The sequence below is a fragment of the Aphis gossypii genome, chromosome 1, assembly GCF_020184175.1.
Source record: "Aphis gossypii isolate Hap1 chromosome 1, ASM2018417v2, whole genome shotgun sequence".
Lineage (NCBI taxonomy): Eukaryota > Metazoa > Arthropoda > Insecta > Hemiptera > Aphididae > Aphis > Aphis gossypii.
In genome coordinates this window covers 8271969-8290421 of record NC_065530.1, presented here as the reverse complement: position 1 = coordinate 8290421, position 18453 = coordinate 8271969, and the positions used below count along the sequence as shown (strand labels likewise).

Here is an 18453-nt window from a genome sequence, read left to right as displayed (position 1 = left end):
GTTTTATAATAATTTATGATAAACAAACAAATTAGTTTGATGTATAATAACTTAATAAACCTACTTCAATGCATCAATAGTTAAAATAATTGTATTGTTTGATAGTTCATGATTAGCACACGTGTTATATCATAGGGTCATATATAATAATATGTTCATGACAAACACGATAATTTTAAATGAGTGAACACTTCGATGACAGAGTCGAACCGATATGTATAATATTAAATTTAATTTTTATGTGAAAAATAGTTACTTAAATAATGGAATAATGGATTAACAATATTATTATGAATAATACATAATTATATGAAAATTATTGTATACCTGTAAAAGTTTAAGTTATAATATTAAAAAGTATTTTTTTCAAATATCCTAAGTTATAAACCATAGACGTACTCGTAAATGTACACAAATACACCGTCAACAAATTTTAGATATATGGTATGCAAGTATTTAATATCAGGGATTAACAAGATACCCATTTTACGAGTATCATTAAGTAAAACCTACTTAATACTTTTACGTTAAGTATCTGAATACCAAAGTATATTATAATGTAAAAGTTTTCAATAATTTTAATATTTCTGTTAGTTTAATATTAATCTCGAAACTACCCTGTTAATAGTACCCTCTATTATTATGAAACAATAATATCAATAAAATGAATGCATCATGTTTAGGTATTTCAATTAAAAATACCTTACAATATAAAAAGCACTTGCCAATGCCCATTACACAGAATTTTACTAATGACTATTAAGACCACACAATGTTAGTAAAATTCTTTATAATTTTAATGATTAAGTTAAAAATATTCCTACCTTTCCTTATTCAAATACCATATTTATATATATTATAGGTATTATTGTTGCGCATGATAAGCAATTCAATTTGTAGTTATATTAAACAATTTCAAAAATCAAATAATATGTAACTGTTAAAAACATTCGGATTTCGGAGCAGTGTTAATAACACTCGACATAATATAAAAGAAAATGCATGTCCTATGTATTACAACTAGAACTGTTTTTTTTTTATAGGTGTCTAAAATTTATTTAAATTAATAACTGTGTAAAAAATAAATTAGAATTTTGTATTAATATATTATGATAAACTAATCACTCTGTAGTCTATACACAAACACACATATATTTTTAAGCCCCCCTCCAACTTATAAGATAATAACAGATATGATAAAAATAGAAATAGCTACAATTTAATACACACAATTTCGTATGGGAAAAACAAAATAAAAAACACTATAGTTTGAAAATTTTGCAGTACTAATTTGTTATTTTATTATTTAATGTTAGCCAATGTAGGTAATTTAAATCACTTAAAATGCGATTATTGTTATTATCTAGGAGGTGTTTTAATAAAAACTTGTAATAAAATTACTTTATATAACATTTTTTTTAGATCGATTTATTACAAAATACAAGAAAATATTTAAGAGAAAAGTTAAAACCTCTTTAAAAATACTAAATAATGAATATTAAATATAAGTTACGGATAAACTACATGATTTATTCAGTTTATTGACGAATTATTTCCTGAAGACAACTAAAAACACAGTAAGTAAAATGCGAGGTAAAATGTAAAATTATTTATTTATATTTTGGAAATGTAATAAGTATTACATTTATGTACAAGGTCGGTAATTTCAACATCATGCGAAACATTCATCTATACGTTTACTTCCAGCACATCTTTGAAATATAAATAATAGTGGGTATCCAATAATGACAAGACCGAAAATTTTTCCAAACGTATTATGATGCTAATTACTATCAACATATTTTAACCTTGTAGTAGACTATAAATAGCAGTTGCAAATAAGGTCATTACGAGGTTATATAAGTATAATATAACTATCACTTTTACTAGTAAATTATAATCGTGGTTGATATTTAGACACCAAATTTAAGCAGCGAATAGGTAAATCGTCTTGACCCACCCAAATGTTGACCCTAGCCTGCAGTCTCATACAGGTACATAATATAGTGTATGTACGTACATTATACGTAAATCGTAAATGTACTTGTAAATAATAAAAAGTATACAATTATATGAACGACAACAAATATACTACACAAAGCGTTAGAAGAACGAAAAAATCGTTAAAAACAGAACGAAGCGTACAAACAAACAGAGATGTGATTCTCATCGAAGAAAGTTTGAATGCACCGCCGGCGGAATAGTGCTCACCATGTGAATGCAGAGGAGACCATTAACAGGAAACCGTGGATCGATTGGCCTCGAACATAATATTACATATTATTATTGTACGATAACCAGGACGAGATAGGATACACCAGTACACCACCGACACAACCACCACCAGTGGCGATCACAGTCCGTACATATATTATAAACGTTATAAATTATAATAATACGTAAATATGCGCGTGTGTGTATATTATATGCGTAAGACGAATACGGATCACCCGCGCACAATTCTATAACAGTCGTAGAACGAGTTTACTGATTGTGAAAACTGTGTTAAATGTATACAATATATATAATATTATATTTTACGACAAAAAAATTATTTTGTGCGTGACGACGACTACGACAGACAAATAGATCGGAACGGCACACAACGCATACGCACGCCACGGAATTAGACGGTATACTGCCTGCCGCCCGGCAGTCGCGAATCGCGATTATTACCGTCGCAGCGGCGCGCGCGAGTAGTGTCGTCAGGAGACGCGCGCGCACCACCGGCGACGATCGGTTGGTAGGCGAGAGTTTGTAGTTCCGCCGTCGCCGATGTTTATACAGTGCTGACGATATGGTGTAGCGTCGGCGGCGCCGACTTGACAAGGACCGAAGGACACGCCACTTAATGTCCACAACGAAAATTGTAAAAAAAAAAAAAAAAAATTAAATACAGGTGTATACGTCATATATTTCGGAATCGGAACTAAGCAAAGCCTACAATTATGGCGCCAAATCACAATTATTCACAACACGAACAAGTTTACTACGGGATTTAATTAGGACACTGCGCCACTGCACGAAACGGAGTGAAAAAGCATTATAGTTTAGAAGCGTGATAGTTCTGTTGTTCAGTTCCGTTAGATGTTTCATTATATTTTCAATTTATTTTGGATATAAACTTAAATATATTTGTTTTAAGTACATAATTTAATGATTTTACAGTATGATTTTTTGCTCGCCTCACAAAACATTTTTTGATTAAAATTATAATCCAATGTTCATATATTTAGCACAAAATGTGAAAATAAAATTAGCTATTAATCTAATATAGTGAGCTATAATACCTACATTCAGTCATTCAGAATAGTATTTAATTTGATAATAATTGCTTCCAGGTGTAAAATGTGGTTTATAATACGATATTTTATTTAGGTTATCCTGCACTTTTTTAAAATGACAGGTGTAGGATTAGTGTTGGAAGAAAATTACTGTAAGCATTAAAATTAAAACTAAATGTATTTATGAAAAATTGAACACATGATTATAGACTATAGTTTATAATAATTATTTAATAAATAGATATCAAACAATTACTGTAAGATATAATTTTCGTAATTATATAAAGAGAACAACGCATTAAGTTATATCTCAAACATTTCAAAACATACCATACCAATACAACCTTAAACAAATCATAACTTTTAAATAAGACATACCTACCTACCTATAAGTGATATTACACAAAAATAATATAAATAATCTCAAACGTTCATTCAGCAAATTTTATTTTTTTTAGTGGTTTTAAACTTCAATAATTGTTTTTTCAAACTGTGTTTAAACTTTAATATAATATATTAAAGTTTTTAATATTAAAAGTAGTATAGTTTATATTACAAACAATTGTTTATAACCGACCTAGTAAATTATAATATAATATAAGCCGTATAACTATAATAGTTATACGGCATAACTATTAACCAAACACCCAGCATATTATGCATAAAAACTTTTCATTTTCATTTTTTACTTCTTCAATTCAAATTATACAAACCGATAGCTACATTTGTTTAAATTATTTACTATCCTAAAGATTTGCGTGTACAAACACTTGTATTTCTGGCTTTGTTCAACAGACTAATGAAATACCTATAGTTCATGAGCGTGTTTTAGAACCTTATTTAATTATTCCCATTTATTGCCTGAGAAATATCTATAAAAAATATCAGTTGGAAACTTGCTATACTAAATAGATATAATTATGTATTTACTATTTATATCTGATGTTAAACTATTTCTATTGTAAATAAAGAATAATATTAATTTTTAAACATCAACGAAAATAATTAAATATGAAAAAAAAACGGTGTAAAATTATACTTATTTTTTTTCTAAAATGATGTTCAAAGGTTTAAAGCTGAGATACATACTATTAAAAATTGTACACAATTACTTATAAAAAGCATTGCTTTTTTCTTTTAAGTATTATGTTATATAGTATTACACGATTATATTGACGATTTTGAAAAATAAAATAATAAGAACATAATGATGATTAAATCTAAACTATTTATAATACATAGAATAATTGAATAAATTATAATCATGACAAAGCTTTCCTGCATACATACGCAATTTCTAAGATGAGTCATTTTGTTGTTTATCGTTAATTTTGCATGTTCTGAAAAGAATCTTTCAAATACGAACGCCACATAAATTAAATAATATGTATTACATATATGAAGTGTAGGTGTAAGTACCTAATATGTAATATCATTTATAATTTTTACATTTATTTAATATTGTGCTTATAGTAATAATGTGTAATTTACATTTAGTTTTAACCTTATAAAGTTATAAACAACAGTACAGTAAAACAATAATATAATTAAAACATATAGCAAAATAAGAACTTCTTGAATTTATTTATTACATATAACAGTGTAATAATTACTTAATATCTACTATATATTACGCACTTACTATGTAGGTAGATACTAGATATATATAACCTATATAGAAATAATTGTAATTAATAATTTTATTTAGTTATATATTTGGTATCTTTACAATAAACAGTAAATTTTTTAGTTAAAATACAGTCTTTGGTATATAACTAAATACTTAAATAGCTTTACAACTAATATGATATACTGGAAGGCACAAAACTATATGTTCTAGAAAAATGTTGAATAAAAAAGGAAAAAAAAATTTTAAATAGCGTAATTTCAACTTTAAAAAGGTAGAAAATAAAAACTGGGAAACTTGTTCAGCACTATATTATATAGATTTCAAGTGTATCTATCTTGTTATTGAATATAGGTTACTGTTAAGTTGTATTCAATTTGATTTTAAAATCATTAAATACGTAAAAGGATAATGATAAATCAGCACTACATAATCCATTATTAAGGGTATTTTATATTATACTAACAATAAAGAATTATTAATAGTTATTTTAACTAAAATAAATTTCATAATACTATAAATCAGCCTATTTTATTTAATTTTTAAGAATATATTGTTAAAATCATTAATGTAATGCGTTTTATCTACCTAATCAATTATTTATAGCAATATAAGACTTAAACTAGGTATATTTAAAAAAACCTAAAGAATTTAACTTCAAACTCTTATAAAACACAATTATGAAAATCAATTTTTGATAATTTCATAATAATGATAAAAGGTAGTCAAGTGCAGGTACTGCTCTGCTGTTCATTTTAGGTGTCAAGTGGGTCATTGTTATAATATTAAATTTGAATTCAATGATATATAATTGTATACGAAAAATGATTTTGGGCGGAGACATCTATCAGCTATTTTGTTAGGTAGGTATATTTCATGATATATTTTTTTTGATATAGCTGTTAAATTCATATATTTTACTATTTTTTTAAAAAAAATACTTTATAGTTTATTAGATTAATATTTAATTATTATCAAAATTCATATTTTTACCATATTATTATATTAACTTACGGATGAAGTTTTAAATCCCTACAAACATAATATTTGATATACAACAAAATAATTAACATCATTAAACATCGTTAAAATAAGACGTAATTTTGTTAAAATTCTAACTTCTTTAAATGTTTATAAAAAATAATTGTGTTTGTACCTACATTTTTTTTTGATTTTTTTTAGTCATAGTTTAAAATAGGTATACATAAGAGGAATATATTATGTTATATTTTCAAACCTTATCTAAAAATTAAAGATTTTATAATATTTCTACAACAACATATTATACTTGTAATTTGTAATTTTCGTAATTTTAACAAATTTGAAATTCAAATACATATAACAATTATTTGGGCTTATGTATTTTTAAAGATTCTATATTAATGTAAAAACAACTTATGTGAAGTTTTGTATTAAATTAAAAAAAAATTAGAACGTCGAATACTTTTTTATTGAAAAAAAAAATCAAAAATGTCTCATACTATAAATAACTCGAAAAGTATTTAAAATATAGTTTAAATATTTTAAAAATGTTACCACGCATAGTAAATTATATAAACATTTGGTGAAAATTTCAAGTTTTTAAGGTTATTAGCTTATAAAAATAAAAAATTAGTTAAAAAGAAATAGTTAGTATAGGAGTGAAAATATTCTTATGTTGTTGAAATTAGAATTTCACACGATCATGAAAAATTAATTTGATTCCAGTAATTTTTTTAGTAAAAAACTTATAAAGAACTTTGTATTAAGTTATCAAATCTAAGTTATAAACGGAAACTTTTTATGAATATCTAACAAACAATAATTTTTAATTTTTAAGATTTTGACAAACTCAGTATACTTATAATAAAATATTATTAGTATACATTTTTTAATTGAGAAATGATACTTATTATAGGAAATCTTGTATTAAATTTCTAAGTATTTTTACCCTTTCATCTATTTTTATTATTATCTATAGAAATTTTATGAAAAAAAATCTAAATTTTCTATTTTCTATTGGTAGATACAAAAAAGTCAAAATATTTTTAAACTGTTTCATATAAATTGAAAATTATTTATTTTATTTTTACAGCATCAACGTCGTGGTTATTAGAAAATTATTGAATAAACTATAATCATTAAGTGGAAATTTCTGTTTCTATAGTTATTTGTTTTTGAATTTTAACAAAATAAAGAAATCAATTTTGTCATAAACTGGAGATTTAGCGTAAAATATCCTTATTTTTTTATTTTTACTTTTGACATCCCCCCCCACCTCAAAAAAAAACAAAACAAAAAAATATATATTATTAATTAGATCCAATTTGCTACTAAAAACTACTTTAAAAATCAAAGCATTTTTACTGCCCAAAAAGATGAAAATAAGTACAGAAAAAAAACACATATCATATAATAAAATCAATACATTTATAACTAATTTCAAACTAAAATATAATATTACTAAATTTTTTTTATATAATATATATAATTATATAATTCATAAAAAATATATTTTGTAGGTATAAGCATTTGAAACATACCTAACGGTCCTAATGTATACATAATATAATATAAATACATTATCAAGTCTATTCATAGCACAGCAACATTTTTTTTTTCGATTTTTTTTAACGAGTAATATTCTCGTTAACATTACGTAATTAACATAATTGTTTGTCCGTGGTCACGCAACACCATACACTCGCACGATACGTGTTCGATTTTAAATCTTGATATTATACCACAATTACAAATTATTGATATTAAGTCCAAAAATATCAAGAAAATTTAAATATATATAGGTAGTATATAGTAGATAACTATTATAATATATATCCGACTATTTATTAGCTGTAAGTAGATAATGTTGCATTTTTTAAGTAAAAAGAACTCTTTCAGAAATCGTATAAAAAAATGATTGCTTTATCAATTCATTAACATAAAACAATAGTAAACTAATACAACTCCTAGATATTTTGCAACAATATAATTTTTTATAAATAAAATAAGGTTTAAAATAAAATAAAATATACTAATATTTATATTAATTATTATAAATTACCACATTTGCTATTTTGAAATTGTATTCGAAAAACCCGTGACAGAGTCTCTAGCTAAATAGAAAATCAAATATAATAGGTACACTAATTATATTATTAGTGACTATTAAGATACATTAAGAAGATATATTAGACATTTATTAAATTAATTTTTATTGTACATTATTACCTATCATGAGTATTTGATGACTGAGTGAATGTATTATTATGTTCGTCTTAAAGCTTATAGTTAACAGTCATTAATAACTAAAAGATATGATCACATTTTATTTAATAGTATATAGCATAGTTAATATGAAACAGTGACTATTATTTTCATACAATAAAGTTAAAATATTTGTGATTAATCATATAACATATTGGCTTTTTATACAAATGCAGATATTTACAACTTTCTCCAATACAACTTCTTTTTTACGGATTTTTATATTCAATCTTTAAATTTTAAAATTTTAAATTAAATATCTTCTTCACTGTCTATTTAATATAAATAACTCAAACATATCTTTTATACAAATAGGTATCGATAAATAAAAAAGTATTCTATGATATATAGACTAGAATAACCTATACTATTAACAAATTGATATTAAAGACAAATTCATTTTCTGAGTTTTAAAACTAATAATTTATTTTGGCAATACCCTTGGCCTAATCAACCATTGACAAGTATGTATCATTATATACTGATATTCGTCACGAACATGTCTAATTATAGTACTAAGAAATAAGAATTTTTAACTTTTTAGACCTTCAAAAGTATGAAACAAAATATTCAACTTTTGGTTTTTATATAATACATTAGAAAATATGAGACAATCACAGTCAATTCAATTTAACTTTAGTAGCTTAATGTTTACTTTCAATTAGGGCAATTAGGTACCAACAGGCAACAATTCAAATTTGAAAATAAATTTTATCGATTTTATGATTATGGATAATTAAAAACAGTAATACCAATATAAATAAATAAATTATAACTTAAAATCTAGTCGTATTTACATAGTAGTATCAGTATATACTGTAATAATGTGTCAGTGTATGACAAGTATCTAAATTATGCATTAATTTTAGAACGTAAAAAATATTAATAATTTTAACTAAAATTATATTTGTTTACGAGATCGTTTAAAATTAATATTATTTAAACAATAGACTTATTTGAGTTTTTGCGTCTAAAAAAATTTGAATGCGCCCTTGTTGAATTGAAAAAAAAATAGGAACAACAATAAAAGGGCGTATTAGATATTTTGGGTGGAAAATTCCACAATGTCAAGAAATGAGAATCGATAATTTCCCATAAAGGCAAGTTTGCGTGCAGTGGTGCCACGCCCTAAAATCAACACTTCCCTTTTCCGGTGAAACCTGTGGAACCCTATCCAACTTAAAGTACAATACTATAATACATTATGCCGGCTTAACTAATATAATATAATAATTATAATTTAATATTTATTATGTACACTATATTATACAGTATACATTCAACACAAAATTATTAATAAGCTTCTGTAGTTTAGCTTATATTCATTGTTAACAATTATTCAGTAAAATAACAGATTTTTAGATACCTTATGAGTACTCAATAAACGCTTATAATTTTATAAATTCGAATAAGAACTTCGAAAATTCGAACCCACATTTCAAACCCAAAATTTTTGAATTAATGCTGAATTTAAAAGCCTAATTCATATATGCTTTTTTGAAACCAATTTGAATATATTATACTACCACTGATTATACATTATATTATAAATATAAAATATAACTTTATTATATAATCAATGAAACATAAACAGCACACTTAAATACTGAGGCTCTCAGATATTTCGCAGCAATTTAATCGTAAATGGTATTATTAAGAGGCCGCTCAAATAATTTCCAAGCCTAACAAATAATTTTTTTTTAATTAAATGATTGTTTTACTGCACATACTAATAATATGTATATTTTATATATAACCAGAATAAAACTAAACATTTATAAGATTATTATAGGGTAAGTAATAATGATTTTGAAAATTGTTTTTTCTATTTAAATGTTATCTAAATTTCGAAAAGAACTTTTCTTTATAATTTATACATCCAACCTCAATAGTTGGCATACATAAAAATCTAAAAATGAATTACTGCTAAAAAAATAAAACTTATATAGAAAAATATTAAATGAAAAATTATCTAGTCACAGCTTTTATTGTTCTGAGGAAGTACTCACGTAAACTCCGCAGAAAAATGATAATTCCTATTTCCTATCAATACTTAAAACATTTTTGGTACAGAGATATGTTAGGTAATGTACATACAAAGCAAATTCCAATATAATTTCTAAATTGAATAAGATAGCATTAAATAATTAGAAAGAATTTATAGTAATAAAATAAAAGTTCTTAATTCAAAATAATCATAATTTATATTATAAGTAATGGTATTCTTTAAAGAGAGCGATTGCAATGACAAAACGCAGTCCAGTTGTCATTAAACTCTCATCCAAACAGTCAGATGTTTGATGCGAGTTGTGCCAAATTGTATTTAGTTAACAACAATAAGATTAATATAGATACATTACATTCTTAACAAGTTAATTAGTTTTTTCCTCTTTATTATTAATATAGGTATGTATAAAAAATAATCATTTTAAACAATATTTCAAATACGATTTGTTTTTGCTTTGGTTTGACAATAAAATAACTTTTACCTGGCACAATATTGTTGTTTGGACAAATCATTAAATTGTATTGTAACATTAGTTACATACTTAACATATCTATTATACAACAAACATACATTATAGGATTGACCCATACAAAATATACACACTAAACACGGCACATTCAAATTATTTCTTAATATATAATATATATATATCAAAATGACACAGGTCCATCAACTCGAGTGAACTCGGTAATACACTTATTAACAGTCATCTTTCAAGACACTAAAGTACAATTTTAAATAAAATACTTATTATAGATTTTAAAACTAAATATGTCTTATTATTTACAAAAAAAACCTCACTCATTATGCTTTAACTTCTAGCTACGCAAAAATTTATCCAAAAGCAATAGAAAACCTTCTCTGGATAATTAATATTGTAATTAAGTTCCCTCGACCACATTACAATATTAATAGAAAATTATAAAAATTATTAATTTCCAATTGAAGTATCAGAAAGAAAAAGAAAGTCTAATGTAGAGTTGAATAAATAATACTAAACTGTCTAAACTATAAGCCATTACTTATGACTGAGATAATGATTCCTCAAACATGAATCTATTCAATTTTAGTGAACCATTAAATTAATTGTTTTTTTTATAACCCGATTATTTTTAACCTAACATAAAATTGTATTTCTAGTTATTAATATTTGAGATCTTATTACTTGCCTATTATATGTATAATACACTATACATATAATATATATATACTACTATAAGCTATAACTAAAGGACTGGTATTGATTTAAAAATGGCCTGCAACCATTTTGGCACCAATAACTGAAAAACTAAATTGACGTGCTTGAATTAAAACTAAAAACAATGGAGTGTTGATTATCTGCACATTGATTATCCAGCCAATCAATTATCCACGCAACAAAATTAAAAAAAAAAATTTATTTTATATTAATAAATTTTAAATTTTAATTAATTAGTTATATTACATACTTTTAAAACATATACATTTATTTTATCATATACTTATATGTTATACATACAGTACATTAGTTTTATTTTTTTTTTCATGTCCATTGTAAATGCTTAATCATTGTTTTCACACCCTCGATTCCAATTACTATGGATAATCAACGCTCCATTACACCTAAATAATTAATTAAAATAAACTTACCCGTACGATATCCAAATAAAGTGCTTCTATATTGATCTTGGTATAAAATATATTTAGAATTGAAATTTGATGAAATCATATTAAACAATGATATAATTTCAATTGCACAATAGGTAACATTCAAGTTTCTGAAAACAATAAAATAATTAAATTAATAAGTTTATAATATTATGTTTAATTTAGTAAAAAGAAAAAAGAAAAATCCCAAATAACATAATTATATAAAATATAAATTAATAATTATTATTTTATAATGCTATTTATGGTGTAATAAAATAATTTATACCGATTTATAATAAATGTTTAACATTTAAACATTCTTTCTAAGAATAGATACAGACTCACTTTCATTATTACTAGGGCTAGGATTTATATGCAATAAAAAATTGTAAAATATGCATTTTATTTACCAGAATATGCAAAAATATGCAAAAACAAATTTTTATTATTTCTAGAGTATTATTATTTATCATAATTCAAAATTTTATTATTATTACATTAAAATATTGAATATTAGTTTATATTGTATCATTATTACATGCTACTATAATGTGTTGTTTCAATAATTTTCAAATACAAACATCCAGTGATTTGAACGTAAAATAGATTTATACTGACTAAAACTCCTTTCCACATCACACGAGGTTATTGGTGCATATCTTAAATAATGCGATTTATCCTGGAGTTAATCAATATCGATTTCTTAGATAGATAATATTTATACTTTATATTTACAATAATTCAACGGATAAACCAAAAATTATCGATTTTATGAAAAAAACACCATTTAAAATTAACAATAAATTATAAAAATTTGAAAATTTAAGTTAAAAAAAGTCAAAATTCCAAAAATCTTTAAATATGCAATTATATGCATTGTGTTCAAAATATGCAAAAATATGCAAAAATATATTGGTTCTATTTAAACTAGAATAAGCCAAATCGTGGACAAATCTGACAACCATTAAATTTGGACTAAAGGAAAAAAACATGCAAATGCATATAAATCCTAGCCCTAATTATTACCTTAAATCTATTTGAAACTTACTACCCCTGAAATATATATTTTTTACATAATCTCAATTTTCCAATTAAAAAAATATGTTTAACTTTATCTTTCATCTTACTAGTTACTAATGAAAATAATAATTTAAAAATTAAATTATAGTTATCATTATAAATATATCTCAGGAACAGATTAAATATTACCTACTTGTATTATATCTACTACATATTCTCAAAACTTTTATTAATAATAACTAAATACATTTTAATGTATAAACTCTATTAAAACCAATATTAACATTGTAAGGTAATGCGAAAAAGGCAAACATTAATAAAATTCAAACATTCCAAAATATTGCTTTTAAGAAACTAATAAATGCCTCTCCTTTAGTATCAAATTATATATTACATTCAGATTTAAAACTTAAAACTATAAATGAAGAAGCCAAATCCTTTTATAAAACTTTCATAACCAACTAGGTTCTAGATTCATATTAAATCCTGCTTATAAAAATCTGATACTATACCTGGTAATCCCCCAAGACACTTGAAGCATAAGAGATACCAAGATCTTAAATCAAAATCAAAAACAGATTACAATAAATGAAATTGTCGTTAATGAGTGAGACCATTCTGCAACATTTATTCTTCTCATGTCATCTTTACTCTTAATAAATGTTTTTATTGTGTTATACATGCAGATTGATTATTACATTTATAATTATAAAGATATTTTTGTGGTTATCTGTTTTTTCCTAAATGGATAATTACTTAATATACCCTTTAATCATTTAATGATAATTTTAATTGAAAAATCATTCAAAAAGCAAATACATATTCAATGCATAACAATTTTGTCATAACGACAGTAAGAAATTATATGATTTAAATTTATTTTCATGATATTTTTGTCATTTCAGAAACTTATAACTTAAAATTTAAGTACCTATATGATAAGTTATAATATTAATTATACATAATATAACTAGTCATTTAAAGAATTTTGAGAACTACCATAATAATTAATTGTTAAATACCCAGGTACCTATATTTATCTGTAAGTTATATACTAGTTAATTATAAATTAAAAATTGCTTACACGTATACTAGATTATGGATATTTATAGTATCTAAATTAAATTTGTGCATTTTATTTTAAAATGCATTTCTATATTATTTTAGTTGGTAATGTCAATAAGTACCTAAATAATGAGTGTGAATAAATGTTGATAAAAGAACAAAATGTAAAATGATTCATTACAGACATATTAAATCATCACAATTAAGAGTACCTATTTACTGGTTCAGTTTTTATGTTTTTTATCGAGAAGGTACTCAACAACAAAGATTTAAGTAAACAGGGTACTAAAAAGTATACTTAATATTTTACATACTTCACTGTTTTTTTTTCTAGAAATATTAAAACCAACCATATTTTATACATAATATTTAAATAAGTTAAATTAATCACCCATTTTTTATTTGTTTATCAACACATATTATCAAATATTTTTTCATACATAACACCACCACCACCTAGTCATTCTGAATTCTGACTCATTATCATTTGTTATTATGAAATGTTTTTTTATGAGATCATAGTACATAAGATATAACTAAATATATTATTATGACTAAGATCAAACTTACAGATTAAACATTGACCTCCATCAATTAGTATTTCTCTAGGACGTCAAGTGCCACAAAAATAATATTTAGTTTGGTCTTTTTACACATTTGTCAATTGGTCACAAAGATAAATATTGACAATAATATATTGAATTAAATGAACTAAAAACAATAATGATTTATTAGCTATTTAAAAAATAAAATAAAACTACATAATATTATCTAGCATTTAGCGATTAGTTTATAATAATGATAATTTAACAAAAACGTCACAAACTGTGAATACTAATATTGTTGTTTGTTTGTAATCACTAATCACTGATTAAATTTGACCGATATCAATGTTTTCCGGACTTTTTTTATTATGACGTTTTGTTGATATGGAAAACGGCCCACAATAATGTAATATGTTACCTACATACGGCTTAAGATAGGATAATATCTAAAGCTTTGGTTACCTATAAAGCGTATCATAAAAGAGGTTTGTTGTTTTTTTGTTGTTGTTATTGTTGCTGTGCGATAAGCGCCAAATGTCAATTCCAATATTATCCCATAAATCTGAGTGTCCCAAGTTCAATATGAACAAATTGCGCCAAGTTTTCAATTAACGAGTGACAGTATTTGTAGTAGTATACTAGTATAATTAATAGGTAACTACATGTATGTATTTATTAATGGGAATGACAAACACAAACTATTATTTCTTATTTTTTCGATTTTACTGTTTCAAGTCCATAGCGTAAGTAGTAAAGATAAATACAATATACACGCGATAGAGAAAAAATTAGGTACTCAATAAGCCTATGGTTACACGCAATACACCGTCTTATTAATAATTACTGACAAATAGGTCAGTCCCGTAGGTATTCAAAAAAACAGACAGGGTGAGCAATCCCCTCCCAATGCAGAACTTATCGAGTGGCTATTCGTATGAGTTTATATTTTGTTTTTAAGTTTGATACAACATAATTTAAATTTTTACGTCCCTGTGCACACGATAGTATTGCAAATGGTAACTAAAAAATTTAATATAAAATTCATCATTGTTTTGTAACTGATGTTAGTGTAAACAAAATATGTATGAATGGTACATAGGTACCGTTATATTATTATTAGATCTGAGAATCATAATAATATGTCCTATTAACCTATTTTCAAATATACATGCAGATGCAGACGATGCAGTTGTACAAGAAGGTACCAAAAAACCTACGCGGCTATACATTGAACAAATTGTAAATTCTAATATTTTTCAAATATTCGTCATGATATAAAATAAAAACAACTTTTTTTAAGAATAAACATGCTTTACTTTGTTTAAATAAAATCTATTATAGCATTATAGCACTATTATTAATATTCGTTAACTAATTAATTATTAGTCTTGTTTTTAAAAAATTTCAATACAACTCGATATAAAATTACGATCTATAAATATCTAATTTTTCGTTAATACAATCATTATTCATTACAATCATAATATAGGTACTTCATTGAAATTATCCTCATGGCATAATATGGGTACGGCAATGCCGATAATGAGTTACAACAATTTATCAGCATGACCAATGACCATGGTTGCACGTGAGAAATTTATCAAAAAGACAAAAAAGGACACAATAAAATCCAACACCAAAAAGCGTATTGAAAAATTTAATTCTTTTCAAACTAATAAAGTACAATTTAAAGACAGAAAGCAGACTAAAAAAATAAAATAAATCTATACTAAGTCAAAGTATATCAATGAAATGTTTATTTAAATAATAATAAAGGTAAACATTTTCAACATTTTATACGAAGTCTATGAGGGGGATGTCTTTACTTAAAAGTATATTTATGCATATTTATATAACCATGAACTATTATTTATTTTATTTAACACGATCTGTCTAGTTATAAAAAATAAAATTTCAATATAACCGCAATACTCCGCAGAGGCAGACCCAGGGGAGATGTCAGCTGACCACAGTTTTTTTTCTCAGTAAAAATATATGGCCTCTCAAAATGACTGAAGTAGGTACATACTACATTTTATTTAAAAAAAATATATAAAATAATCAATATTAAAGTAATATTAAATAATAATAATTTTTAAAATCTACACTAGTTGAGTTAAAATTATTTAAATACTCCAGGTAAATTTGTTAATTGAATATACATTTTAATATAACAATTAATAAAAATAACAATTGATTAACAATAGTATAATACTCAAAGTTTGTAAGTAAGTTTTAAATTTTGCTTAAAAATTAGTTATGAGTTATGACTATAGTCTTATAATCACGCCTAAAATATTAGCAACTTGTGGTTAAGTAGACTCAAATGTACGTCATATTTATACGCCATCATTTGTGGTAACTAACGAATTTATCAAATTAATGCAGAGCTAGCCACTAGATATAGGTACATAGATAGGATTGTCAAACATCAGTTCGCTGCCTTGACGGAACTGCTGATTTTGAATACCTACTTACAACAATTATTGTCCCGATAAAATATTTAGAGACGGCCAACTGTCTCGGAATCTAAGTAGAATAATTAATATGTTTATATCTTAATAGCAATTAACGAATACCTATACGTTCGTTTTTTTTCGGTTTTAACACGAAATGTTGTTATCTGCACTTATATCTAATTTATTAGGTGTTTTAATATTTTGTAGATTACTCACCACAGTCACCACCAAAGAAAGAAGTTATTCGAATAAAATTGTACTTAAATAATTATTTAGATAACATTCTATTCTATTAAAAATAATTTAAATATAATTGTTTCATTAATTATCGATTATTTTATTTGATTAAAAATTAGACATAATTATGATTTGTAATTTCAAACGTAAATTTTAAAAACCATCGTATATTGTATTTTAAGTAAAACGATAATAAATTTGATTTTTTTTTTTTTTTAATTTTCAAAAATGCATGCGTAAAATAACGATTTACTATCAATTAATATAGATTTTTGTTGTAGTTAAAAATTAATAACCCATTACATAAATATATATAATAATGTAATGTAATAAATAACTAACCCGAAACATAGACAACCATTGCCAACTGCGTAGTGTAGATAACACACAATTGAATTAATTAATAAATTACATAATTATATATTAATTTAATGATTATTATCTTAATATTGAACGGTCAGGTCTATATCTGCTGTGATTTTATTATTTTTTTGTAGATCACAATATATCGTTAAGATGTTACCCGCAATCATTTATTAGTCTAAAAATCTTCAGCAATGTAAATACATTTTAGAATAATATCAACTATTTATTTTCGTTAGTTTTCTCTGTAGTAACCAGTATTACTATACACTTGATAAAGACGTATCGTAACTGGTTGAATTTATAATTATTGTTGCAATTTTATTTGATATTTAATAATTTAATAATATAAAATTGACAGTGACCTTGAACTTGCCTTTAAGTCATTATAGCATTTAATTTCCGTCTCAATTCTCGTCACTGGCGATTAGATCGTTTTTTTTTGTGCTAAAACATTTAAAATGATCCAATTTTCTAATTTTAAATTGATTTAATTTTATAGATATTATATTTATATACATGCCACTTTAGCTGTTCTCGTCTTTCATTATAATTTATTCTGTATTCAGTTGTAAATTTATAATATTTTGAAAATTAAATTTATAGAAAATAATTATAGGTATTTTCGATCTGGCACTTGTCGAACATTTTAAATGTCAACCTACGGTGATACATTTTTAAATTACAATTAAAAATAAAATCGATTTTACTCCAAAACGTATGTTGTGTAAATAATAAATATTCAAATTATCTTTTATCTAGTTTATCATTATTATTTTCAAAAGTACAAAGGAAAGTCTGTTTTTAACCCCTTAAGTACAAATTACATCAAATTCAAAATAAGAAATCACCATCAATGTTATAAATTAAAGCAAAATTTTACTACGAAAAATGCATTAAAAAATACCTATTTTAAAACAGCATCAAAATTAAAAATAATGTAGTTTTAAAACAAAAATAAAAAAGGCAG

The 18453-nt window shown here is 24.1% G+C and overlaps 1 protein-coding gene across 4 annotated transcripts in view; it reads right to left on the bottom strand.

The window, feature by feature from the left end:
* LOC114131069 (phosphatidylcholine:ceramide cholinephosphotransferase 2-like) overlaps positions 1–14698 on the bottom strand; it is a 32577-nt gene extending 17879 nt beyond the window's left edge. The window contains exons 1-2 of one of the 4 annotated variants that reach the window (XM_027996198.2): positions 14450–14698; positions 11795–11922 (exon numbers count right to left, since the gene is read on the bottom strand). Coding sequence is in view for 1 of the 4 variants with exons in the window: in XM_027996196.2 (XP_027851997.1) it covers positions 2212–2234 (23 nt within the window). In the remaining 3 variants the exon portion in view is untranslated. Of the gene's footprint in view, positions 1–2145; positions 2651–11794; positions 11923–13326; positions 13455–14449 lie in introns of those variants that run through there. The other 3 variants (XM_027996199.2, XM_027996197.2, XM_027996196.2) reach the window with 3 other exon arrangements.
* Between the last annotated feature and the right edge of the window lie 3755 nt (positions 14699–18453).